This window comes from Ambystoma mexicanum, chromosome 6p (assembly GCF_040938575.1).
Source record: "Ambystoma mexicanum isolate Mex_15411 chromosome 6p, UKY_AmexF1_1, whole genome shotgun sequence".
Taxonomy (NCBI): domain Eukaryota; kingdom Metazoa; phylum Chordata; class Amphibia; order Caudata; family Ambystomatidae; genus Ambystoma; species Ambystoma mexicanum.
The window spans coordinates 663,728,108-663,755,497 of NC_090935.1; the positions used below are offsets into that span (position 1 = coordinate 663,728,108).

The window sequence follows — 27,390 nt, forward strand, 5'->3', positions numbered from 1 at the left end:
TACCGGTCTTAACTTTCTGCCAATAAACAAAAGTAAAAAAAAAAAAAAAGTAACTTGTTATTCTAACTCATAGGATGGGACCTCAGATCAGCGCCTGTCGGGGGACAGGGGTCTTAAGAAGCCACGATGGGAAAAGAAAAGCTGGCGACCTAAGGCCCCTCGCACGTGGCAGGGAGGGGAAGACTGGACAAGCCACGATCTTGACAGCTATATGGCACAGTGGTCAACTGTATCTTATTTTGACACCCTTACCGCAGGCGCCTCCATGCCTGTATTTTGTAGGCAGTGGTGGGCTGCTCTGGAGGGTCAAAATTGGTGGAGCTCCAACCAGGGACGCTACGGTGCTGTGACTTGCTAATGAAGCTCCCGAGATGCGGCTTGTCATACCCCCTAGTTGGTGTTATGACTGGTTTTGATTGACTTTTAGCACTTTGATATTGGCAGAATGTGAGTGAGGCCTATGACCCCAAAAACCATTGATTATGCATTGGTTCTATGGTTGTCTTATTGGGCTCATCACTCAGGGGCCCAATTTTTACTTGGTCACAGGTTATTTTTCTCTTATGATTGTTTTTTTTTTCCTGCTGCATGGGGAGGAGGTGCGGGTGATGTGGGCATGGTGCAAGAGAGGGGTGTGAAAATAGTTGTCTGAGCTGGACATCGGGGGTGGGTGTGCAAGGCTCTCTGGTGGGCGGGTTAGCGGATTGGGGTATCAGTGATCCTGTATGGTTAGACCGCATGGTGATCTGCTAGATGGTTGGAAGGGTGTGAGATTGCTGGGGATTGGAAACCGTTTGGAATGACCTCTTACCCTGAATATTCAGGGTTTGAGTGACCCGATTAAGCGGCATAGGACGTTGAATTTAATGCAGGATGAGAGGGGCGATATAGTATTTCTCCAAGACAACCATCTGGACAAGGGAGAAGCAGAAAACTGGGTCAGTTGGCACGCATCTGAATTGGTGGCTCTACAACCTGGGAGGTGGAGGCCCTTCTGTGGTCCGGCATCCTGCACTAAATTACCTCTCATCTTGTAGTCAGTTCATGGTTAAAAGCCTGGTCGCAGCTACTGAAGAAGACCGGGGTGGATGTTAAGTCGATCTGGGGGTGGCTAAGCCTATTTGCACTTTTCCTAACTAGTGAGGAAGAGAGGGAGAGATGGCCTGATCTCGACGCATGGTGATGTGATGGGGGCAATGGGTCACTTGACTCACTTATGTCCCTTTGGGCAGAGATGTGAGCAGGAACACTTTATTTCAGTGCAGGAGTGCTTTTACTTTATTTCAGTGCATGAGTGCTTTTATTTTACAAGAACTTTCCAGGAGCTAAAAGCTTTTATTCCAGAGAACATCCTAATATGCTGACACATCGGGTGTGGCTCCCTAGGCCATGTGCTGACCCATCAGGTGCGGCAGGCAGGCTGAACCTGGTGGGCGTGGCTTTAGCAGCTCAGCTACATAAGATGCTCCATCCTTAAAGCCGGTGCTTCGCGTTACTGTGCACTCGCATGCAACGTGACGCTCACCGCCGATTGGACCAGTTTACTTACCTTTGAAACCAGGCGTTCTCCTGCATACTCACCTCCAGGAAACCGGTGCTTCATCGCTTCATCTGCACACTCATCTCCTGACATCCAGTGATCTTGATCCCGATGCCACAGAACCACACTCCACATCCACAAACTCGGGCCGGCAACATCACCTGCAAGGAAAGAAAGCAAAAGAGCAAACATCAAAAGTCGAACGGACAGCAATACAAGACATCGAACTTTACAATACAACAAAAACAGACGAGGAAATAAAAAGGCAAACAGGAACACTTCCTGAAGTATAGTGGCTTAGTTGCAGCAGGACTGAACTACCACGTGCAAGGGACCAGTGAAGGAACTTGTTCCAGATCATACAAGCGCCCCTGCCAGAAGCAGCAGGACGGAGTGCTCGCCAAAAACGAATCAACAGGTGAGCTTTCCAGGGACAGCGCATCCCACAGGTACCACGGTTTGGGAGAAGGGGTCTGAAAGGGGATCGGGCGCAAAAGCTGGCATACTCGCGCCCCCTATTCTCATCACAGGAGCAGTCCCGAGCAGCATCACCTATTACCACCAGTCACCACATAAGTGCAGAGGGAGAAGTCGGACCCGAGTGACCTCACCCCCGGGAGGGCTGCAACCATCCCCCAACGCCTCCGCAGAGACCAGGTGAGCGTAACACTGAGGCTGGGGAGGCATTGGGCTTGTCAAGCACTGCTTAGTTAGAACACAGGGCAGTGATCTCAGCGATCCGTGCCCAGGCGACTGAGACCACATTTTCCCACAGCCCCTTGAGCTGCGAGTTAGAACTAGAGAATCACTAGTTGAAGTTTCCCAAAATGAAGGCCTTCTATCTACTTAGCATCCCAAACAACATGGGAAGGAATGGGATATTAGCGGAACAATGGGTGGTTGAGTTAGACTCACAGCTGGATTACGGGATATTTACTCCTTCTCCCTGATTATTGAGGTGTGTTATAATATGGGCAACAGAGAGATCCAATACAAAATCATTCAAAGGTTTTATTATACTCCAACCAGGATGGCTGCAATGGAGATGGTGTCGTCTGCTGACTGCTGGCGCGGGCATGGACGGCCAGGTATGCTGGGTCACACGTTTTGGTCTTGCCCTGTGGTACAGGGGTTTTGGGGGAGATCCAGGACACTGTGGGGTCGATACCAGGGTAAACACTGGCTTTGGAACCTAAAGCTATGTTTTCCGGTAGGGGTGTGGAAGATGGCCATGACGATGACAATGTGGTCAAGCTACTGCATACTATGTTCTCTGCTTGGAAAGCCATTTTCTGGTGATATGCTGAGGCCATATTCAACTTTGAAAATACCCTCCCATCTCCAATCATGGCAAGCATCTCGGTAATGATTGGCAGAGGGTGTCTTTCTACCACTAAACACTTGTTTAACTCTCAGAGATCGACACACAAACACAATTCTCCTGAAGGCTTCCTCACCACTATTAAAGGAGGAATCCACTGCACATTACTAGCTCTCTCAATGTCTCCCATTTTGCACAATTTCTGTAGCTCCTCCTTCACACCATCTCTCAATACTAGGGCAATAGAATGCAATGTGGCCGCCACAGGCACACTCCCCCGTTTTTAAAACAATCTGGTGTTTCATACCTTTGACTTTTGCTACACCTTTTCTGAAAACTCTTTTGAATTTCCCACAAGTTGTTTCAACCACATGCAGAACTTGTTCAGACATATTGAGATCTAGCCTTATCCCCAACCTTTTTTGATCACACCACCCGAACAGTGTCGCACACTTTTTTTCTCACATATATTTTCCCTTGGGCATTCCATCCTTTAAACTCAAATTGCGCTTCAAAATACCCAAGAAATTAAATGTTGTCCAAATTATTTCCACCTTGGCTCACATCTGGCTTTGACACATTTCTCACATCACCCCTATGTCCTGTTGTTCATAAACATCCTTTGACATGAGAGAAATCTTTGCCCCTGAATCTGCCATCATCAACACAGCCATACCATGCTCACTAACCAAGGCATAATACAGACTTTCACACTCTTCTTAATCTACACCTTGTATGACGTTAACAGCAGTAACTTCAACATGACCAACAAAACAACTTCTTCCTCGGATGAGCATTGTCCATCCTCAGTCACATAAAGTGCCTTTTTTTTTGTTAAACTGAAAATATTTACAATAGTTAGCAAAGTGTCCTTGTTCCATACACTTGGAACACATCACCGTCCTTTCAGGACACACTGGAGACGCAGCAAAGTGTGACCCACTGGCAAATCTAAATCACAGCCGATCCTCGTTCCTTTGTACTTTCACACGTGCACCTTTGGTTTTCCCCACTTCCTTTGTTTGGTACATTTTCCTTTTTGTTTCTTTTTCTGTTTTTCATCCGAAACTTTCAACACTTAAATTTGACTGTCTTTATTCTCTGCCTTGACCAACTCGGCCACACATGCCATTGAATGTTTAACACGTTTTGCAATCTGAAGAACTTCTTCCAGGTTAGTTTTGTCATTCACCCAGAGTTCCTCCCTAATCCTATTGTTACTCCAGTGAGTCATGAATTGGTCCCAAATGTGCTCATCGGGAGAATTACCAAATCTGCAAGTCAAGACTAGGGGGCTGTGACCTATTCCTCTACACACACACTCCATTTTCCTGCATTCGTGCGCCAGAATTGTTCTGCTCTGGGATGGTACTTGTTTTCGGGTTAAAATGTTTATCTAACTTGAAGAGAGCAACTTCAAACTCATTGGATGCATCACCATCACCATCACCTACACCGTCCAGTTAGGATAGGATTTAAAACATTTGCTGCCCCTCATATCCTAAAAAATGCATCAATAAGGACACCTTCCTGTCAGTAGAAAAAGAATTCCCACATGCCGCTTTGATATAATGTAGAAACCCTTTCTTCCTTTGAATCCACTTAAACTTGACAGGACCAGGCGATGCCATGAACATGGACCGTCCAGGTACCCCAAGCATGGCCATTGACATGTTGGAATGGCATATTATAACAAATTCCGTATTTTACCCACTTGAAAAGCATAAACTTTTCTACGCCTAGACTTCAATACAGTAGGGGCATGTTGGCAGACATTGCTTTGCAGACTGTAGAGCTTCCTTATGCCACATGATGCAACTTTGTTAAATTAGGGCAATATTGATCAGGGACGTTTTTGCAAGGCATTTGTTTTGAATGTAATCCTCTTGGCTTCAGGGGTCTAGATCACAAGGAATCTGGTGGGGAGGTTAAGGAGTCCACCTTAATCTGTTGGGCATCTTACCATAAAGGAGTCTTTAACAAGGCCATTGTATAACCCCTGGCTCGTCCAATCCTTGCTAACCTCTCCAGGTGGAGAAACCCTTCTATGCCCTCAACGCTGCAGGGAAATCTAAGGTCTAGGAAAGCAAACGAGCCTTCATTTGTAATTCTCTGTGATTTATCCTAGCACTTAGCACTGTTCAATTTCTAGGATTGAAAAATGTCTGGATAGGATGCAGGCAACCATTAACCTCTTGAAATTGAAGAATAACAAATTATTTTTTCCAGCATCTTCAAAGTTACATGTAGGTTTATTAGCCTAAAATGAGCTTTTTTGGTCAAGTTTCTTTGAAAGAGGAGAACAATACTGCTCTTTAAATAAGATGCAGGCCTTGACTTGCGGAAGGAAGGAGGTGGCATTTCTTGGGGGGCAGAATGTAAGTGGCAAGAGTGGCTAAATTGGACTGCATTTGACAATTTCTTAACTTTAATTGGCAATATTGGAAATATTTTAAATGTTTTAAAATGCTACAAAAAAATGCAATTTTTTTTTTTAAAGGCAATTGGTTCCTTTACTTGCAGCATTGATTGTGGGGCGAATGGTCAGAATGTACCATCCAATATTGTCTCCTGCATTGCTTTTCATGATTATTATTCTCAAAATGAATTCCACTGTTGGGCACATATAGTGAATCCAGACTATTTTTTTAGAATGTAACTAGCTTGATCACTACGAGACATATAGCCTTGGTCGATAAACAGGAGGACATGACCAGTACATAAGTGACAACCGTTGGCAAAGCGATATGTCTGTCTTTTATATTCTAAAAGTCTTTGTCTCTAGGGCATACATACATTTTCTGTGTTATTCCATGCAAGTGTCTGCAAGGCGGTTAGTATGATTGTTGCAAATGTGACGTGTTTTTAGTGCTGAAGGGTAGTGCATTTGATATGTCTATAGAATAATTCTTAGTTTCATAGCATTTAGCTAGTTTCTAGTTACTTCCAACCTCTAGGATCCTTTTGATCTTGTATCAACATGGCACCAATCAGAAAAAACACAAAGTGACAAGCTCTGTACTGTTTTTCCGCTCTATAGCATTTTAATTTGAATACCCTTGAGATAATGAACAAAGGAGCAGGAGATATGCTATGTGCATTTACATATCCCCACTCTTTGAGAAACAGACTGCGTCTCCGCCAGTTTAAATCTGTATGTCGACTGCACGGTTTAAATCCCACCAGATTAAGGCTTGTATTACATAACAGCAAAAAGTTGGTTGAATCCATAGGGGTTCATTGTAATGGTGGACACCATACGCCTCCATGGTGGTCGCCATTACTGGAACTCGGGAACTTCCTCGATTGCTGTGGGTTTTTATTTTAACAAACCGGCTGGGAAATGGCCACAATCACAGCCTGCCCTGGCTGATTTAAAAACTCATTCAAAATGAGTACCCTAAAGCGATTTGCCAAGGATAATACAGTTTAAGAGGGCCAAGATGGATGTTAGTGTTTTGACCAACATCACACAATTTTGGCCAGCGAGCCTGGGCCTTCCAAACCAAGGTAATGCCCAGAATGTTGAGCTACCTCTTTAGTTTTTGTATACTCCCAACACTCGGCCACTTTCTTTTTTTCCATAAAAACGCGTATTAATTTAGGATCCAACAGAATAACAGATGCATGGTTTAAAATAACGCATTGTGGCACAATCAATCATACATTGTCATTGAAAGGCTGTATGAATTCAAAATGAGATACCATTGTTAACCAGAGAATTCTTGGCACCAATGTCGGAATGCAGCATTTCAAAAGGAGAGGAAAAGAGCAATGAAGCAGGTTTGTTGTACATGATTAACAGCAATTTAGGTCTGTGTAATCCATTTTTCTCTTGGGATTCCTGAACAAATTTAATAAAGGGTAATCAGGTTGTGTATTAGTTAATTTCGCCTTTCAGGGATGCTAGGAGTTTCTCTATTGCTAAGGCATTCCAGATCCTAGTCCACCAAACATGGATCAATGGAGCTCTTAGGGCTTCCAATGTTGAGCAATTGTCAGCATAGCCACTAATATCATTTGTGTGACCAGCCTTGCTTGGGTACCAGACTGTTTATAAAAAATATAATTTTCAACAGCCTGCAAAAGGACGAACATTGGATTCCTGGGTAAATTAAGTTTAGCTATCTGTTTTTAGGGGTGGGAACCTAATTGAGAATAGTTGTACTATATAGCAGGAACCCAGTGCTTGCATATTAGAATCCTGATGCAGTAGGCACTGTCAGAAAAGGGAAAGGCGGCTGGGTAAATCTTCAACTGGGGTTAGATACCAGTCTGATGGCAATTTATATTTAGCGCCCTCGGCAGATGGAGCGGCCAATCGGGTTGCTCCACACGCGGGCTGAATCTACCGATGCATGCCTGGGTTCAGAGCAACCTATGTGGTTGCTGCACCCGGGGCTGCTGTGTTCTCTCCTCCCCTGCCTCCAGCAACGTAATCCAGCACCTCCACCCATCTTTTTCCCCAAGCCCCCAAAATCTCCTTACCTTCCTCTTCAGGGCTCCTGCGCCCAGGCCTGGCATCAGTCAAGGCCAACCGGCCCAACTTCCTGCGACCATTTGAATGCTCAATCAAGACCTTGTTAGCAGCCAGACATTCACCGCCGTACCATGGGGTAGTGCGAGGAGCCCTTCTGGTACCAAAAGACTGAGGACTGCTCAAGCATTCTCCTAGAGAACTCAGAATACCTTCATGCACTTGAAGAAGATGGTCAACATTGTTAGCCTCACTTTGGCAAAAAAGCTCAAGAAGGGGCAAAAAGATTGCTTAGATGCCTGGTAATTTGGTCTGTAAGTTTAATGAATGCCACTTAATGACACATCTGACACCACCCCTTGACTCTGGGAGTAGTTTTATACCCCTGGACCTCTCCCCTTACACCAAACTGTGACCCTGCTACAGAGGCTACAACAGGGCTATTTTCGCTTTCCAGCTTCTTTAGCACCTAAAAGTCCTGTAAAGGCCCCCGGGATTCCACATTCACCAGGATGTAATCAATCAAACTACATTTGGAATGCAACCATCGGTTTTACTCACAGGACGGTCACTTGTAAATCTGCCGTTGCATGCCCTGAGGCCAAGCGACAGGAACACTCTTGCTACCTCCTTGGTGACTGTGTAATTCCTCTTTGGACACTCCGCCACCAGATCCCCCCACACTCCATCTCGTGTCCTCCTCACCCATTATCCCTGCCATGATGTCCTGCGGTTCAAATTGGAGGTTTAGGTCACTGCAAATAATGATTTTTATCTAAACAGCGTGACAGTCCCTCAATTTGGTTACTCTTTCCTCCAATAATAGTAATAGTAACAACTTGCGATGATGTCAGGGCGATTATACAGGTTGATGAGCAAAAGATTAGACCCATCAAGACAACACGTTTGAATTTCCATATAATCACCAAGGACAATGGGAAACATACATATTGTCGAAAGTAATTTCACATTAATCCACACATTCAATCCACCATTAGGGTGCCCTTTTTTCCCCTTTAGAGCTGCTACATGAAGTGATACAAAACCCTGAATATCATAGGCCACCAATTACCATGTCTCTCGCAAGGCTATAATGTTGTGGGAATGCACCAGATCCAGCCATGCAGGATCTTCCATATGATTCTGGATACTTGCTATGTTCCACGACATCACACGCATTGATTCCGATGGTATAAACTAAGGTATTAGGGATCAAAACATAGGATAAAGTCACAAACAGTCTCATGGGCCGATGTAACACCAACAGGGCGATCACAATGTCATTGCTTATTCAGATTCAGAGGATCTGGGGGCCCCACATGTGGACTCTGGACCTACCGACTTCGTTGAGAACACTTGCACCTGGGATCGACAGACTGAGCCTTTCAAGAGAAGGATTCACAGTAGGATTACCCACCACTGGAGTAAGCATAAAGCCCCTCGGATTAACATCATAGATCTTTGTAATTTGTTTATGGCATACTGTTAGCCGAAAGCCCAGCTTGTATAAGATGGTGAAACACATCTATAATAATTAAGACACCACAGGTGATACGAGCTCGATTAGGACCTGGTTCGTGGGACTAAACCAGTTTGGAAGTTTAACACCCAGTATATCAGCACTAATAATGGCTGTGATACCCAGAATCTGTTTCCTAACAACAAAGATCTATTTAGAAACGGGCACTCTGCTTTGGGACTCATTTCCTCACTGTTTACTAAATTCCCCAGATGTAGCTCATTGCCTTGCTCATTATGGGTAAGATTCCAGAAGGTAGATGGTAGGGCAAGATTGGGGTAGGGAATTGAGGACATCAGTGCTTCCATTCACTGAATCAAGCCGGATGGCACAATGCAGAACTCTTGATGTGCACATGCCCAGAATTTTGTGCCTTCTTCTCCTTATTTAACTCTGTGCCCGCTAGCACTGGCATAAATGATACAAGAGGGGCAGATGGAGGGCGAAGCCATGAATCAATAGGCCCACATAAAGCAACCTGCCTGATAGTGCCACCCCCTTGCCCATCGATGGGAAGTATCTTTGTATTCAGCAATGTTGCAGGAGAAAACTGACATGGACCCATTGTTGGGCCCTGAGTCGTCTGAGTGATGTTGTGCTGGACCGTAAATACAGGAGCCTCAGTGGGCAATGGTTGGACGTCACTTCTCTCAGATACCCTTACTGTGATTTGGGTAGGATCAGTGCTGCAATCCAATATAACATCCACTACTCTTGCCAAAATGATTTTCGTTTCAAATTGGTCCTCAGCCAGATTGGTGCATAACAAAAGAAGAGCCTAGTGTGCACATGAGGACATTTAGCATCAATGTACAGGGAGTATTGCCACAAGACGAATGTGTCGGTGATCGGGTAAATCTGAAATTGTCATGGTCTTGGTCTGCCTCACTCCCACTATGAATTTGTTCTGTAGAGGGGTGCAATATTTCGAACTTGGCACTGACCGATAAATTGGTGCCAATAATGTCATACTCAGTGGGGGCTTTGCCTTGTGTATTTTTCTGGAGTGTGCAACACATATTTAAGAGGGATACATTATTGTCAACAAGTGTAGAGTTAAAATGAGTACTTATCCCCACATTAGAAGCTCCCACTGTGGATAATTGATCGATAGTTGGCACAGCTTCAGCCAATGTTGCTGCAGATCCAATAAAAACCCACTAATGTTAGGTTGCCCATCCATTTCTGATAACTTAGCCTTTTTAATACGCAAGGACGTTTCCCTTTACACAGTATCCCACTCCTTAAGCTGTAGCAGTGATGTTTGGAAGACTTCAACGACTTCATGTCAAGAGAAGCACCCACGAGTAGCTGAGCAACGGAACACTCCCTTACTCCAGGCGCTTCAGCAGGAGGGATGCAATGATGCAGACACGTGACATAAGATTATGGCACAAAGCAGTTCTAAATGCAAGAGCCTCTCGTACCAAATGATTGAGAGGCCCATTCCCAAGTCCATTTCGGCCAGTGGTCAACGACTTGCAGGGTGCAGTAAGCACTAGCTGCTGCTGCTGGTTGTGGGTAGAACTGGGTGAGGTAAACAAAAATACCCAGCTGCCGGGTTAACCGACAGCCTAAAATTGAGAGCAAATCTTGGGATTTCACGGGGTGGATGTCAACACTGTCAAAACTGTTACCTGGGAAGTGCATAGCCCTCTAAGTCTCTGCACTGCGTGTCAGCACCGGCTCGAGCAGACTCCAGACAAGCACAGGCAACAGGATCAAAATCAGTACCAACATCGGCTCCGGCTCAGGGCAGCAATCCGTGTAATATGGTACTTGCTGTCGTGGGTCACTGCCACCAAAACTCAACAGCCGCACCACCGGACTACCAAAGAAGCTAGAGGAGGGGGCCTAGCGACATGCCACAAGTCTGTCAAGCCGCACAACAGGAAAGCAGATGCCGCTTCCGACAAACTTGATTTCTTTTGATTGAGAAGACTTGCTACAGTTTCCTAATTCTTTAAGCTATGATTTACAGGGATAAAGCACATCTTAAAGAGAACGGTGTGGTAGGGGCACCCCTGTCTAATTCTATTGGTGATAGTGTCTGATAACAAAATAAGGTTATTCATCCTGAACTTAGAGTTAGGGAAAATCCATATCTGGAGATTACTTAATGAAAAAAGTTTAATTTTACTTAGTCAATCGTTTTGTTTTTCTGCATCGCCTGAGAAGATTGCAAAAGTACATTTCTCATAAAGGGATATACCAATGGTTATCGACACCACTCGTAATGTTATACTGGACTTGTCTTCTCAAACTAAAGCCCATTTGGTCCTGGTCCTTCAGTCCGGGAAGAAAGAGTCAAACAGTAAGAGGATCCTGCAATATATTTGGGCATCAAAGTTTACATTTCTAATCGGGTGATAGCAAGTACAATAGTGGGGAGCCTTATACGTTTTGAGGTTGAGACAGGGAGGAGTCACCCATTGTTGGAGTTTTTGAGCCCCTTTCCTGAAAGTGATTGAACAAACATACCATTTCAGGTACAAGAACAGATTGAAATGTTTTTATTAAATGAAGATGTCAGCCCATCGCAGCCCAGGGCTTTATTGGATGGAACAGATTTTATTATTTATATAATATGCCTTTGGAGATTTCCCTACCTTGGGCCACCTTGCTCCGAAAATAAGTGGCCTGACGATCAAAGTCTGTGTCCTGTGCTTTGAAAATGGTAGAAAAATGTCTCATCAGAAAATGTACTTTGTCACGTTCCCCTCCCGTATTCAAAGATGCAGTATCATCCTTTAAAGCCAAAGTTATATTTCGCGAAAGGAAGATTTGTATTTCATAGGACCGTATTGTATGTGCTTTGACTCAGTGAAATAAACATTATTTAATTTTCAATATAGGACTGCAGCAGAGTCAATGTCCAGAGTCATCAATTTGTGTGAAAGTACATTTTGGGTGCTGATGTTTTTGAGTGTTCCAGTCTTCAAATTATTTGCAGCAATGTTGGCAGCACGAGTCTGAAGTATGAGGGGAAAAAGCGGTAATGCTATGATCACGTCACGTTAATCCTTATTGCCGAAGTCTTGCTCTCCCTTATCGTGGTCCTTGCCTTACATTATCCTTTGCTGGAGAGTGCCATCCTCTCTTCAGAGATATGGATACGGTAGTCGCAAAATGGCCATTAAGGAAGGTGGTCAGTTTTTACAAGTTCCCATACAAGACCTGTTGTGTGCCTGTACCTAAGTTGCAGATGCACCTGATCTAGGCGTGACTGTGACAAGAAGGGGTTGCGCTTGGAGTATTGGGGACTCTCAGGAAGTAGTTACAATGGTTTACTTACTAACTAGTAGCTGCTGAGCTGTAATGTGGATACATTTACTTTAAACTTAAACGTGGGGGTAGGTGTTTCAATGATCACAGAATTAATATAAACACTGAACTGTTTGAGAATCCAAAATGCCATATTACTTTGAGTTCATTTTATTGTTTGTCGTTTTGATAGTTGTCATAGCTTACACAGGACTGAATACGATATAACTAAATAATGGATTCTGATGGCTGTAATATAACAATTTCTATACTGTGTACACATTATTGTAATTGAGTTCAACCAAATATTTTTTATAAGTGGGTGTCCAAATATTAACTATCATTTGTATAAATAGTGATATGAGCAACAAAGGCAGAGAATGGGAGCAGGGCTTTTTACAGTGATAATGCAGTGGAAAACCCCAAAGTAAATATTGTCCGACACTAAATCTGTCACCTTCTGCTTGTAAAACCACAAGCAATACATGATTTCCAGTGTTTTGTTTTTAAAAAGTAAGGTTGATATCAGTTAATTGTTTCAATTTGAAAGTGTGCTAATTACATTGTTCACTTCCATAGTGTCGTCAGCCCTATTGATGGACAATCTCTCGAAGGAATTTTAAGTGATAAAATTACCCAGGAGTCTGACTTTGAATCAAATGACAAACTGGTGAAATGTACCGAGGTAAGGAGAACATGAAAGATGTGGGTGCCTTGTGACTTTATGAATGTTGGTGTTTTAATTCATTAGACCTTTCTCGTAATGTTGTTTTGATCATTGAACATTTTGCTTATTTCATAACTTATAAATTTTAAATCATTTGAAAAATAATCCGCTAGACTCTCCCTTAGCTGAAAACTTATCTTTTTGTGGGAGATGATTGGTTTGAACAGGTCTGGATCATAGAATCCTCCAAAAAAGATGAACTTCTAAGGATGTACATAGCTTTTCAAATCTTACTTTTTTGTGGTGACAGAGAATTGGAGGCTTCATGGCGTCAAGTTTTGGAGCAATTATAATTCATTCTATGCATGTTTGAAGTGGTCTTGTTTACCACGGCTGAGGTAAAGTCGGTTATTATTTCTGCAGACTACAATCTGTTGAAGATCCTAGTGTATGTAGTGTAGTGTATATAGTCGTTGGGCAGCTTAGAGTCAGTAGGTCTGTTTGTCACTATTTGTCTGCTAGGTAGGGTTTAAATGTGTTCAGGAATGTGCAGCTGAATAGAGACTGCATTGACCACTGCATATATCTTCAGCTGTAGGGACAAGGCTTCATCGAAGTGCATGCACAGGTGATCGATCGAAGCAGAAGTGGGTTTTGTGTGGTGGTGGAAATCTAAGTGGGGGATCCAGCAGATTCTCAGTTGATGTGCGCTGAGACAGGCAAGGCTGTGCTCTAGGGAGCATGGAGGACTATCGCTTATCGCATAAATCAGTAAGGCATTAGACAGTTGGCACAAACGTTTATTACTAAAAACAGAATAATTAAATATTGTTGTACACTTATCTAACCAAAATGTTGATGCCAACCCCGAGGCGTAGGGTTCAAATTTGACCACTGATTACCACTGGAGTGTAAATGTTAGTTGAGCAGCAACATGGATGTCTCCAGTAGAAGTGGAATGCTATAGGGGCAGGGTGATTGAAGTACTAGACCAGTCCTCAGACTGGGTTGCGTGAGTTGGTGGATGCATGAAGGAAAAACAAACTAGGGTTGAAATATTGTTCATTTTGTAACATATCTGCCAAAGAACGTAAACCTCACATCTGGTTATACGAAGCATTCACAAAGAACTCAAAAAGTGAATGGTATACAAAAATAATCATAGATTCTCAGTATCCACAAAAAGCATAGTTTAAACAGGTGGATGTTTTCTTTCCACAGCTGCTATAAAGGTCAACTCTTTCACAAGAACTTTGTAATAATATTGCTACCTTTTTGGGACAAAAATCCAAGGTATTTATAATTTAGTTTCAATCAACTTAAAAACTTTGTGCAAAAACTAACATTAAGACACAAATTAAGCTTCAGAAATTCAGTATACTGAATTCAGTCATTTCAAATATTTGTGAAAACCTTAAAAACAGAGGATTACAAAAGATCCTCTTCCACTTGAAAACTAAACTGGATCTAGCAACAGCGCTATTGATTGGATTCAGCAGACTGCCACCACCTTATTGGTAGGGACCACATGTAGAACTCGAGACCATCTGTGAAACGGTATCTGACAGAGAAGGGGAACCCAACAGACAGGGTGCGGTCCCGAACAGGTCGATGCCACATGGAACGCCAGAGCTGTAATGAGAAGTCGCTCACTCTTACTCTGAACATGGCAATACCACAGGGAACATAGGCGATGAGGCGAGTGCAGGAGTTGCTTACTCTGAACAGGGCACCGCCACATGGATTGCAGGGGCTGCAGCAAGAAAGAAGACCCAACAAAAAACAAACCCTCCCAATTGGAGTTACACATAGACTGCGGTGCGGCGATCCTTATAGAGCTGTTGCGGATGCTAGTCAAGGAACTGACAAAATATACTCCAAGGCCAGCATGAAATGGCCTGCAGGGAGCAGATATGTGAAAGAGCCAGCAGACGAGGCATCCCCGGGACATCACATCGGGAGACAAGACCCTACATCCTGTATTAGGTCTCGTATAGGAAACCAGAGAAGGTGTCATGGCTCACAACGAGATTCGAGCAAAAGTGGGCAGAGTCAATAATAAAGGGGAGTGGAAGAAGGAACAAGAGCAATCGGTCAGGGATTGGTCTAGCCTGAACCAGTCTGCTTTAAACACTGGTCTATTGTATAGTATGTGTCACTTTTCTTTTGTTCATTGCAGGAGGATAATACTGCTGATGGGAGTCCACAAGACCACTGAGCTTATTAGGCTGAGAGACCAAAGAAAGAAAAGGCTAAGGGCTGAATGGAGCCAGCCCTATCTCAAGTCTAGACTGTGACGGAGAAGAGCTACTGGTGAAGAAACCTACAAGAATCTGTATGAGTTTAACTGAAAAGAAGTATATTAAAAGTCAAAGTACGGAGATTCCAATATGGCCACCGGTGAGTAGGGACGTGTGATCCCTCACTCTGATCCTGGCCGCAAGTAGCAGGCCCATCTACATGGGTGGGCTTGGCACCATTGATGACAGCAGTGTGCAGAGAACCTAGTGGGAAGCAACCAGGTGCCGTCAGGCTCACCCCCCCCTCCGCTGCGCTGTGAAGAACGGGGATCCTCAGAGCCCAGGAGCAGATAGGGCGTTGCCCACTGTCAAGGAAGGCGGTGTCCCAACCAGAGTGGAAGCTGTGGGGAGGAGGTCTTGCAGGGAGCCACAGTGGCTGAAGTTGTATATGGAGCCCCTTGCTGGTACCTACGGGGCATGAGGGAGAACACTGAAAGTTTGCAAGCCGTGGTGTAGACAGCGGCGCATGGACGCAGTGGCTGGGTGCCGCGTGAAGCAGGCAAGTTAAAGGGAGACAGTTACAGTGGACCCCCACGCTGCGGGTGCAGAGGGAGAGTGAACGGAGCAGGGAGCTGACTCCGGCTGGTGTCGTGGGATCCCCCCTGTTGCGGTGCAGGTGTTCTGAACGTTTTGTTCGCCATTGGTGGATGGATCACGCAGGTGGGGACGATCCGGGGATGGCAGCTCTGCCCCCCACCCCCTTTGTTGCAGATTGAGTGCTGTGTGTCAGCGAGGGAGGGAGCGCCCCTCTATTGTGAGGCCGGACCGTGGAGATAATTGCGAGCAGCAGTGAGGGATACAGAGTGCCGCAGTGACATGAAGAGGTGCCTCTGTATACGCGAGGAGGAAGCACTACAGCATTGCTTCAACTATTGATCAAAGCGGACAGTGGCGGTACATAGGCATTAAATAAACTGCAATAAGGAGATCGCAGTATAACAGTGACTGTATTGTTGGGTGTGGGCACACAGTGAAAAAGGCAGGACATGTTGGAGCTGGTTGAGGAGCTGGAAGAAGCAAGGAGGTCCCGGACCAGCTTTGGTTATTGGATATTTAACAGTAAGTGCCAGTGAATGAGTCTTTGATCCCGGATATTGATATGGACGCAGTTCTGCGGATGGCTGTATTATGCCAGGATGTACATTTAGTTAAACTGTAAGGAAGAAATGTGTTCAAGCTAAGATTAGTAGTTCAGTGATATTGGACTGGTAGCTATACACATCCAACAGTCAACATACAGTTAAAGGGGAAGATTGCTTAATTTTTGGCATTAAAGGAGCAACTTGAGGATATGACGAGGACTATGCTGTGGCAGGATTAACGTATGAAGTAGGTGCAACGCTCAGGAACTAACACAAAAGGAGAGGAGTTTGATGCAGTAACGGAGCAGTGGGGCCTGGAGCATAGTGGAGAAGTGGAAATGAGGGCAATAACACCCGATAAGAGAAGGAACAGTTGGACGAGTTGAAGCCTTTGTACTGCTTATAAGGTGTGGACAGCCATCGATTGGCGACTGAAGTTGGTAACAGAATATTTAGATATATTTGACCGCGTTTCTGGATGTGATGGTGGTACTCTACAGCAAATATAGGTGTAGCCTCCAAGGATAAGTATCTAGGCAGATTAAGTGAAATTGGAATATATTGGGTCTACTGTACGTGAACAGATTTGGTAAACTGGGCCCTAATGTCAAAATCAAAAGATAAAGGTGCCCATACTAAACGGAGGCAACCACAGACGGAACAAGAGGGGTTGTTAGAGAAGTGTTGGAAACAAAGTGGAGAAACTCAAACAAGCTCAAGTAAAAAACGCAGTGGTGAGGAAGAGAAAAGAGAATTAACAGAATCTGGTGAAATGGCGTCTAGTAAAGAGGATCTCTGAGAATGTTGGAAAAGAGATGGAAGGGAGGATAACAGACAATGTTCAACAGCAATTTACTTCACTGCGGGAAAAAGTGAGATCCTCCTTGATGGAAGTTAAGGGGGAACTACAGGTTCTGGGTGGGAGAGTTGATGTAACAGAACAAAGCTTGACAGAGACTTTGAAAGAGGCCTGACAAAATAGTGAACTGCTGGAAAACCTGGCAAGAGCTTCCCATTTGGGTTATTTACTCTGGAAGGGACACAGCATCGCATCACCACATGTTCTGAAGGACTGGCTCTGCTTAATATAGAGGAAGAAGGAGGGCACGAAGAGAGACGAGTGGGGCCTTCCGCTCAACAAGGGTTACAAAGATGGGTTTGGTCGATGGTAAAAGGGAGGAAAGGGGGACGAGGAACCAACTTGAAGGGCCCTTGGGGCAGGGGTCACGGTGTGGGGGTTGAAGGGGGTGGTGAAGGGGCCTCCTAATAGGTAGAAGTGTACAGAGTTTACTTTAGTGAAGGAGTTCGATAATTGTTGTGGGCACAATGTTTAGTCAGGGTGGAGGTTTGGCGGATTATGTTTTGGAATCCCAGGGAGGTGGTAGGATACTTCCCGGAGGGGGTTTCCCCAGGGTATACTTCGGGCCTTAGCTTGGGTTTTTTCCCCCCCGAGGATGTCATAGGATCATGGGCCTGGACCTGAGAAGGGGTGGGAGGAGGGAGGGAGGGGTGTGGGGAAAGAAAAAGAGGTTGACGGGTGGGGGGGGGGGGGGTGGTTCCGGGCAGAAGGATGGAGTAATAATGGGAGTAGAGTTTTCAATCAGAATTGAATTTATCTGTGAAAAATGCATTCAAACCTTTATCATATAATGTTAGGGGATTGAATTGCCCGGCGAAGCGGAGAAAGGTGGAAATGATTACCAAGAGAGAAAGTTTGGACATCATAATGTTGCAAGAGACACATTATAAAGATGGACAAGGCGGTGTGGAGATTACGTATGTTTGATAGATTATACCAGTCCAATGTAGTAGGCAAAACGTTGGGAGTAAAGATAGGCTTCAAAAATTCATTAAAGGTGACAGTACAGAGACAAAAAGCGGACCCGGAGGGTAGATATGTGTTTGTACATGTGCAAATGGAATATAAGTGAATCGCATTGGCTACAGTATATGCGCCAAATACAAGCCAAGTAGCATATATGCGAGAAGTTTTAAGTAAGTTGGAAGAGTTTGCAAGGGGTGAAATAATACTTACCAGGGATTTTAATATGGCTTGGGATCCCAGACTGGATAGGAGTGGGGGAGGAGGGAAAGGTATAATTCAACCTTCTCGAGAGTTAAAAAGGAGCATCGAGAATTTCGCATTGAGGGATGTGTGGAGGATGATGAAAGGTGATGAGACGGGGTACATGTGTTTTTCATGTGTCTATCATTCTCTATCGAGAATAGATTATGTCTTGGTAACGGCAACCCTTCTGGCAGAGGTGAAGGAGGTAGAGGTGGGATCGATAGCTCTGTCGGATCATGCTCCTCTTATGGTTCGCTTGAAAGATATTGGCCCACGGGTAGGATTATGGACTTGGACATTCCCTATAGATCTTCTGTGTGATGAGAGGCTTATCGAGGATATACACTGTAAAATAGACCATTTTCCTATAAATGCTGCCCAAGCGTTGTCACCTGAATCTTTATGGGATGCTTTTAAGGCAGTGATTCGAGGTGATCTTATAGCACTTAAAATACAGAGAGATAAACAGAGGCCGAAGATTGAAGAAGACCTAGAATCTCAGGTGCGGGATACCCAACAGGCCTTTGCCAACAAGAGAACGCATGCGTTGATTAACACATTTACACAGTTAAATAGTCAATTAAGTCTGTTAAGGACAAGGAGGGCTGAGAGATAATTATTAATAACTATACAAATGTATTATGTCCGGGCCAATAAAGCTGACAGGTTGCTGGCTTGTCAGTTGAGAGGAGCGGAAGCAGCAAAAATTAGAAAACAAATTGTACAATCAGACAGGTCAATGGTCACGGGAACGAAGGAGATAACTGAAGCATTCGCCCAATATTATGAAGTATTATATACATGAGACCATCCGGGTTGGTGTGGGATGGACAGTGCGGGATTAATGCACATATTCTGGGAATGCCCAAAATCACAGTCTATGGGCCAAGGTGGAACAGTCCTGTAGAAGAATAGGCATAACACGATATGATTGGTCCCCTAAAGAGTACCTCTTGGGAACTTACCCCAGGATAGCTAAAATGAAACACATAGTCAAGCTCATGGACATGGCATGCATGTTAGCTAAAAGAACCATAGCAATGGCCTGGAAACAAACACAGGGCCCTCAGTACAGTGCATGGTATAGGGAAATGGAGCGATGGACAGAAGCGAAAACCAAAACATGGAGGGAGGGAGGCGCCAGATCGGAAGACGGGATGAGTGTGGTGTTCGAAGCATGGAAAGCTCTGGTGTGGGACATGTTTCACCTCTCGGATGATAAACCCCCCTGAACAGTCATACCCCACTAAAGAAATAAAAGGAAAGAACAAAAAACTGCAAATAAGATCTCGATGCAGCGTGCTGAGACCAAGCACCCAACTAACCTTTGTACAGACACGACCTACTATCATCACCCCCCTCCACCAAGCCTGAATACGTCGATGTAACTCACATGGAGACAGTTACTGTTGTTTTGTTTTGTATGATTTTCTTTCTCTTTCTTGGTTGAACATAATTTGGTGGCGCATGACCACGATGATGTAACTCAATGTGTTGCTTTACAAGAAATGCAAATAAAAACATTTTAAAATAAGACCATCCGGGTGATATAGAGATACAAAGATATATGAGCTCAATAAATATGCCTAAAATAACTTCAGAGGAGCGGGAACATCTAGATAAAGATATTAGTGAGGAAGAAGTATTGACAATGTTAAAGGCTTTACTGATTAATAAAGCTCCGGGACCCGACTGGTTGCCTGCAGTCTTTTATAAGAAATATGCCAAGCAGCTGGCCCTGATATTGAAGGACTTATTTTTTTTTTTTTTTAACTTTCGTTTTTATTGGCATTTTAAATTGTACAAACAGGCAAACAAGGAAAAAGAACCGTGGATCCCCCCCCCCCTCCCCCTCTCCCGCCCCACCCCTGGATCCCCCCCCCTCCCCCGTGTCCAGTTCAACGTGTTCGTCTTGGGAGACTCACGGAGCTGCCGCCGTCTCCCTTGTCGTAGAGTCGTTGCGATGCATAACCACTACATCAGTTGGCTGGCTTCTGGCCTTCCCCAGGTCCTGGGGCCCCAAGTTTTGGTTGACCTTCCAAAAGGGAGACCTTCCCCTCAGATCCGGGGTGAGGGGAGTTTCGAAGGGTTCAGTGTACGTCCCATCCCCAGGATTGCTGGACACCCGACCAGTCCGTAAGAAATGTGTTCATTTTGTTATTTACCATGGCCGTCAATTTGTCCATCAAAAACATGTTTTTGACCTTTTTCATCCAGTCTTCCTTCGAGGGGGCCTCCGGGCTTTTCCATTTCTGTGCCAAAGCCACTCTTCCAGCCCTTAACATCGTTTCCCACATCCTAGGGTATCGGTGCACCTCTGTGTCCTCTGGGGGAGGCCCAGCAGCATCGTCAGGGGATTAAGTGGAATACGGGTCTCAGTCACTTCCTCCATCCAGTCCCTCACTTGCTCCCAATATGTTTGGACCTTCGCACAGTGCCACCACATGTGGCCTCTGGTCCCCGTCTCCCCACACCCTCTCGGGCACCTTGGTGATACTCCCGGAAACATCTTGGATAGTTTTGCGGGGTCTCTGTGCCATCCCTGCAGTATTTTAAAATTATGTTCCATGTCGGCGGTAAAGAGATTCCCATGGAATGCAATTTTGAAGATCCTGGCCCAATCATCCTCGGGGATTTCGGCACCTGCCAGACCCTCCCAGAACAGGCGAAAACTCCTTCTGCCCTGAAGGTTGTACGTGTTGAGGACCCTGTACAGACTTGATACCGCCCCCTTCCTGGAGGTCGCCAAATCAAGGAGCTTCTCAAAGGGGGTCAACTGTCTTCGCAGGTTGGAGCCCCACGATGGGTCACAGAGGATGCCCTTCAGGCGAAGGTATTCGAAGATAGATATTGGATCACGACCTAGTGCCTCCCTGAGCTCCTCATACGGTAAGAATTCGCCGTCCCTAAACATTTGCCCCGCCCATTCCATCCCCCTGTCTGACCAGGTCTGGGAATATCTGAACCCTCTTCCTCCCAGGTTAATGGGGTGTCCCCAGAGGGATGACATTGGAGACGGCCATGTGGTAAGGTGGGCGGTTTGAGGGCCTTCCTTCCAGATGTCCCATAGTACCCCCAGGGTCGGGTGGGCCCGTAGACGCCCTGGAATTTCCTTACGAGGAGTCCACAGGAGGTCGCGGACTTTGTGGGGGTGAGCGTCCATGTCCTCCAGGTAGGACCAGTATGTTCTCAGCCCCTCCTTCATGTGCTCCAGGAAGACACGCAGTTGGGCAGCACAGAAGTAGAGATGGAAATCTGGCAGCCCAAATCCCCCCTCCTCCCTTGGTAGGGTCAGGACGGCCCTTCCAATTCTCGGGGTTTTGCCTTGCCACACAAAGTCACGGACCCCCGATTGCAGGTCTTTAAGGTTCTGTGTCGGGACCCTGGTCGGGAGGGCTGTGAATAGGTACAGGAGTCGCGGCAGGACATTCATTTTGACGGCCGTCATTCGGCCATACCACGAGAGAATCATTTTGTCCCATCTCCTTAAGTCTGCGGTGATCTCTGCAATCATGGGACCATAGTTGGCGGGGCCCAGGTTCGACATATCTCTGGGGATGAGGACCCCTAGGTATCGTATAGCGACCCTCTCCACCTTGATCCCTCGGAATCTATTCTGGGGGTCTAGCACCGGGTCTGTTTTTCGCATTGGGAGCAGGACTGATTTAGCAGTGTTTATTTTTAGGCCCGAAAATCGGCCGAAAGCCGACAGCAGGGCCAGGAGGGGGGGGAGGGAAGAACCCGGATCCACTAGGTAGGCCAGGATGTCGTCCGCAAACAGGGAGAGCTTAAATTCCATCTCTCCCCTTCTTATTCCCCTAATGTTCGGGTGCGCTCTAACCGCTATTGCTAAGGCCTCCATGGTGAGGACATAGATCAGGGGGGAGAGTGGGCATCCCTGCCTTGTTCCTCGGGAGAGGGGGAATGACCCGGACAGTATCCCGTTTACCTGTACCCTCGCTGTGGGGGCTCTATAAAGTGCAGTTACCCAGCTCATGATATGGGACCCAAGGCCCATTCTTTGAAGTAGAAGCTCCATATAGCGCCACTCGACCCGGTCGAAGGCCTTCTCTGAGTCCAGTGAGAGGACGCAGGCGTCAAGGTCCGATGCTTGGGCAAAGTGAAGCAAGTCTAGGGTCTTGCGGATGTTATCCGAGCCCTGCCTCCCGCTTATGAAGCCCACCTGGTCCCCGTGAACTAGCTTCGGCATTATGCCTTCCAGCCTTTTCCCCACCACCTTGGCCAGGATCTTCACATCTACATTCAACAATGATATGGGTCGATAGGAGGAGCATTCTGTGGGGTCTTTCCCCTCCTTGGGCAAAACTGCTATCACTGCTCCCATCATAGACTCGGGGAGTATGCCCCCATCGAGCACTTCATTAAAGACCCTCACCAAGTATGGGATCAAGGTGGACCGGAACTTTTTGTAAAAGAAAACTGTGAAGCCGTCATCCCCGGGGGAGGTTCCCACCCTCATCCCAGAGATCACCTTGTCCACCTCATCCTCTGTGATCGGGCCCTCTATTCCTTCTGCCATATCTCTTGTGAGGGATGGGATCTGTATTGAGTCAAGGAAGGTTTCTATCTGGGCATCGTCCCCATCATATTCTGAGGAGTAGAGAGTTGTGTAATATTGGCGGAAGGCCTCACCGATATGGGGAGGGTCGTTGCCAAGAAGCCCCTGGGTGTCCCTCACCTCCCTCACCCTTCTATTCCTCTGGACCTCTCTCAGCTTCCATGCTAGGATCTGGTCCGCCCTGTCCCCCTTTTCATAGTATTTTTGTTTAGTTAGTTGAAGGCACCTTTCTGTCTTATGTAGGAGCAGGTCTTTAAGCTGTAGCCTGCAGTCTTCGAGGGCGGCCACCTGCTCTCCCGTTAATGGGTGCCCCGGAGAGCTCGCTGGCTGGAGGCGGGATATCCTATCCCTCAGAGCCTTCTCCTGTATCCCCCTCTCCCTTTTCTTTTGGGCCCCAAGTTTTATAAGGACCCCCCTCAAGGTGGCTTTGAAGGCGTCCCAAAGCGTGTGGGTGGCGACCTCCCCGTTGTCGTTTAGGTCAAAGAATTCTGTTATGGAGTCCAAGACTTCCTGGGTGAGGACCTCATCTTTTAACAGAGCGTTGTTGCACTTCCAGCGCCCTCTGTGGCCTCTGCACCACCCCATTGCTATTGTGACTTTGACCAAATCATGGTCTGACCAGGGAACAGGGTCTATTCTGTAGCCTGACACATAAGGGCTGAGTGACTCCTCTACCAGGACGTAGTCTATTCGGGAGAAAGAGTTGTGTATAGCTGAGTAATAGGTGAAGGAAGGGATTCCCCCTCTGGGGAGAGGAATTGTATCGGATAGGCCCAGATCCGCGTTTACCCTCTGGAAGGATTGTGCCATAGCTTCTTCTGTGGCTCTGGGAGTGAGGGGGTCTACCCTTTTCCTGTCCCTAGTCGGGTCAAGGACCATGTTGAAGTCCCCCCCCACCACTAGCGGGCCCTGCACGAATAGTCTGATCCTGTCACTCACCGATTCCCAGAATGAGGCCTGACCCTCGTTGGGGCCATATACTGCCGCCAGAGTGAGGGGGGAGCCCCGTATGGTGCCCCGGACCAGCAGGTATCTTCCCTCTGGGTCTTTTAGGATGTCCGCCTTCTCGAACCCTGCGTCTCTGGCTACCAGGATGGCCACCCCTCTCTTTTTGGTCCTGTGGGAAGCGTGAAAGACCTCCTCGATTCCCCCCCCGCGCAGCCGGGGCTCCTTTCCCCTTGCCCAGTGCGTTTCCTGTACAAACAGAAGGTCCAGTTTAGCCCTCCTAAACTCCCTACAGACTAGGGATCTCTTCGAAGGGGTATTCAAGCCCCGAACATTTAGGGAGCCCACCCCCAGGGCCGGCAGTCCGTCAGCCATTGTCTATGGGTTCCATTCTAACGGATGGCTGCCTCGCAACGGATCTCATCTCTAACTCCCCGTGAGTTGACTTATGGACACTTTTGACGTGTTTCCCCAACTGATCCCCAAACCCCTTCCCAGACAAACAATCCCCAACTTGTTTCGATCCCCCCACCCCCTGCCCCGGCGTCCAGCCAGTTAGTTCAGCCATCACTGGCGCTTTGGCCGGACCACCAGCCTGCCCCTCTCGGCCAGGCCATCATTAACAGGCACCTTATAGTGAGCCCCCCCCCTCTATCCCCCCCCCGATTTTGCTCACCCAACTTGCTTTGCGTGGGGATTTTAGTTTCCTCCTCTTCTCCTATCTTTTTGCTGGGTTCTTCGCCCTCAAGAACACCCATTCCCTCCGGGATCTCCAGCGGCCTCGTTCACCCTGGGACTGCCCGGCCACTGTCTCTCAGAGTCATTCTGCTCCCCTTCTTTCCTTGGGGAGGGTGTATTCATCCTCCTGAATTTCCTCGCTCCTGACTTTTTCCGTCTTTCTCTCGGCGGGCCTGGGTCTCCAGCTCCAACTCTGGCCGGCCCCCGCGGTTCTCGACGGGGCGCTGGGTCTGAGACATAGTCCTGGATAGCCCCCTTGATGTCTTCCTCCGAAATCAGTGTCGTTCTCTGACCCAGGTACTCGAATGTCAAGGAGAATGGGAAGCCCCATCTGTATCGCACTCCTTTTTCCTTCAGCATCTGTGTGAGGGGCCGGCACATTCTCCGCTTGGCCAGGGTGTATGCTGAAAGGTCCTGGAATATGGAGATCTGGGAGTTGTTGTAAGTGATCTCCTGGGCCTTTCTGGAGGCCTCCAGCACCCGCGTCTTCTCCAAGTAGTAATGAAACCGAACCAGAATCGACCGGGGGCCCCCTGCTCGGCCTCCCGCTCTATGTATCCGATCGAATATGAGTTCTGTGGTCATCTCTTCTTCGAAGAGGAGGGCGATTATGTTGCGTACTACTCGGGTCAGCTCCCTCTCTGTTTCCCCCTCCGACTCCGGGACCCCAAAGATCCTGAGGTTGTTTCTCCGCTCCCTGTTTTCCAAATCGTCCATCTGTCTTGACCTCTCCTCCTCCCTTTTTTCCAGGGCGGCTAGTCTCATGTTTACCTCTACTTCCAGGGTGGCCGCTGAAGATTGGTTGGATTCGACCTGAAGAAGTCTGTCCTCAACTGTCTCGACTCGGCGGTCCATTTGTTCAAACTTTTGGGCAATGTCCGCCCGCTTATCCCGGATCTCTTGCAGTATGGAGGCAAATCCCCGCTCCATTGCGGCCGTAGAGGGCGCCGGGGGTTCCAGATGGGCCATTCTCTCTCCGTGGGGCGGTTCTGTAAAGGGGGGGACTGGGTCTCGGTAGCGATACTTTTGCAGGTTCTGCTGCCAGTCCATTAGGTTGGCCCCCCGGGTACTCTGTCAGGAGGGTTATCTCGCTTCCTAGTGGGCTCACCTCGTTGGACCGTTGGTTTCCCCTCGGCGGTGAGGCCCCTCAGACCTGTTGCGCGCCTTTATCCAGTCTTGGCAGTTGACCCCGGGCAGGCTCTCGCCCCACCGGCGGCAGGTGGGGGTCTCACTTCTCGCGCAGTCTCCGAAGCGCCTCCGGTGTACCTCGGTTGTCTTTCCAGTAGGTTGATTTCCCTCTGGAATGGGGGGGGGGTGCTCTTGCCTCCGCTGGGTAGAGTGCTGCAGGTTTTCCGTTGGGGGTCCCTCCTGGCAAGGTGTGCCGTCCCCCCTCCTTCCGAGCGGTCTTTCTGGGCTTTGGTTGATGCCCCCCCGGGAGGTCCTTGCTCCAGGGCGGCCACCGCAGTCTCTCCCGTACACCTCTTTAGTGTTTCAGGCACTCGATATGCCCCCTCTGAGATGGGTGGGGGGTGTTTTCGCCTCCACGGAGTGTTGTGCTGGTGGCGTCACGTTGGGGTCCTCTCCTTCCCCCCTGGGAGCTCTGGGTGCTCCTTGTGGGATGCCCCCGGGCGGGCACACGCCCCGCCTGCCCTCGGCGGGGGCCACACACCCGGGGGGGGGTGGAAGCGGGTCCCGGCGAGCCCCTCCGGAGCCCACTGGGGGTGGGGGGAGGGGTGTGTTGTGCAAGCTCTAGGCGGCGGGTTGCAGGCCCCGCTAAGGCTTCCCGTGCAGGATCGTGCTGGCAATGAAGGGGAGCAGGGGGAGGGGGGGGCTCCACGGGTCCGTCCCCCCTCCGTATCTCGTACCTGGCAGGCCGCGGCCTCCCTTGGCGCTCCTGTAGTGGCGGGGGTTTCCTCGCCCCAAGGCGTCCTGGCTCGCGCCTCTTAAAGGGGGAGGCGAAGGCTCGCGCCGATGGGCCTGCTTGCTCCTCCTCGGGCTGCGTTCGCGGCCTGCTGTGACGATCCCGCCACTGCCGCCGCGTTCTCGGATCTCCGTCGTTCGGCGGTCCCCGGATCTCGTTGTTTCGCCCCGGGGGGGCACTGGGGGGGCGGCTTTACGTTCGGCCCGCTTGCGCTCCGTGGGGGGGTCTCGGGGGGGGGGCTCAGACCCCGTACTGACCCGGCCTTAGGAGGAGCTCGCAAATCAGGCTGCCATTGCCTGTGCGCCCCCTGGTGGCCTCTCTGAAGGACTTATTTAATGTGCTAGGGGCTAAAGGTTCAGTGACGGCAACAATGTTGGGAGCTAAGGTGGTGGTCTTTGGTAAACCCAGGGAAAGATCCAACGAGATGTGGATCGTACAGACCCGTTGCCTTATTAAACATTGATGCAAAGTTGTATAAAAGTCTTCTGGTGGCAAGGTTGTCATTGTGCTTTCCTACGCTGATACATATGGATCAATCAGGGTTTATTACAGGTACACTAACTTCAGATAATATCAGGTGGGTTTCTCACCTATTGGAAAAGGTTCACATTAAACATACTCCTGCAGTAATGGTTTCATTAGATGCCGAAAAGGTGTTTGATCATGCAGAATGACCTTTTTTATTTAGGGTGATGGGACAAATGGGTATGGGTACTAAATGTATCCAAATGGTGCAGGCTAATTATCAGGCTCCCTCATTACGATTGGCAATTAACAAACAGCTTTCCCGTAGTAAAACTATAAGTAGAGGTACCCGCCAAGGGTGTCCGTTAGCCCCTCTCATATATGCCATTTATTTGAGACATTTTTATGCAGGATGAGGATGAGAGAGGGAATACAGGGTATTAGGTTTGGGGGTGAGATACATAAGATTGCAGCCTTTGCACATGATTTGTTGCTAATGATGCA

General features: G+C 47.5%; 1 protein-coding gene across 2 annotated transcripts in view; it reads left to right on the plus strand.

Moving 5' to 3' along the window:
- Window positions 1-27,390, plus strand: part of ZFYVE16 (zinc finger FYVE-type containing 16) — a 1,039,436-nt gene that overhangs the window by 813,813 nt on the left and 198,233 nt on the right. For both annotated transcript variants that reach the window (XM_069627543.1, XM_069627544.1), the window contains exon 15: window positions 12,701-12,806. In XM_069627543.1, coding sequence (XP_069483644.1) covers window positions 12,701-12,806 — 106 coding nt within the window. The remainder of the gene's footprint in view (window positions 1-12,700; window positions 12,807-27,390) is intronic.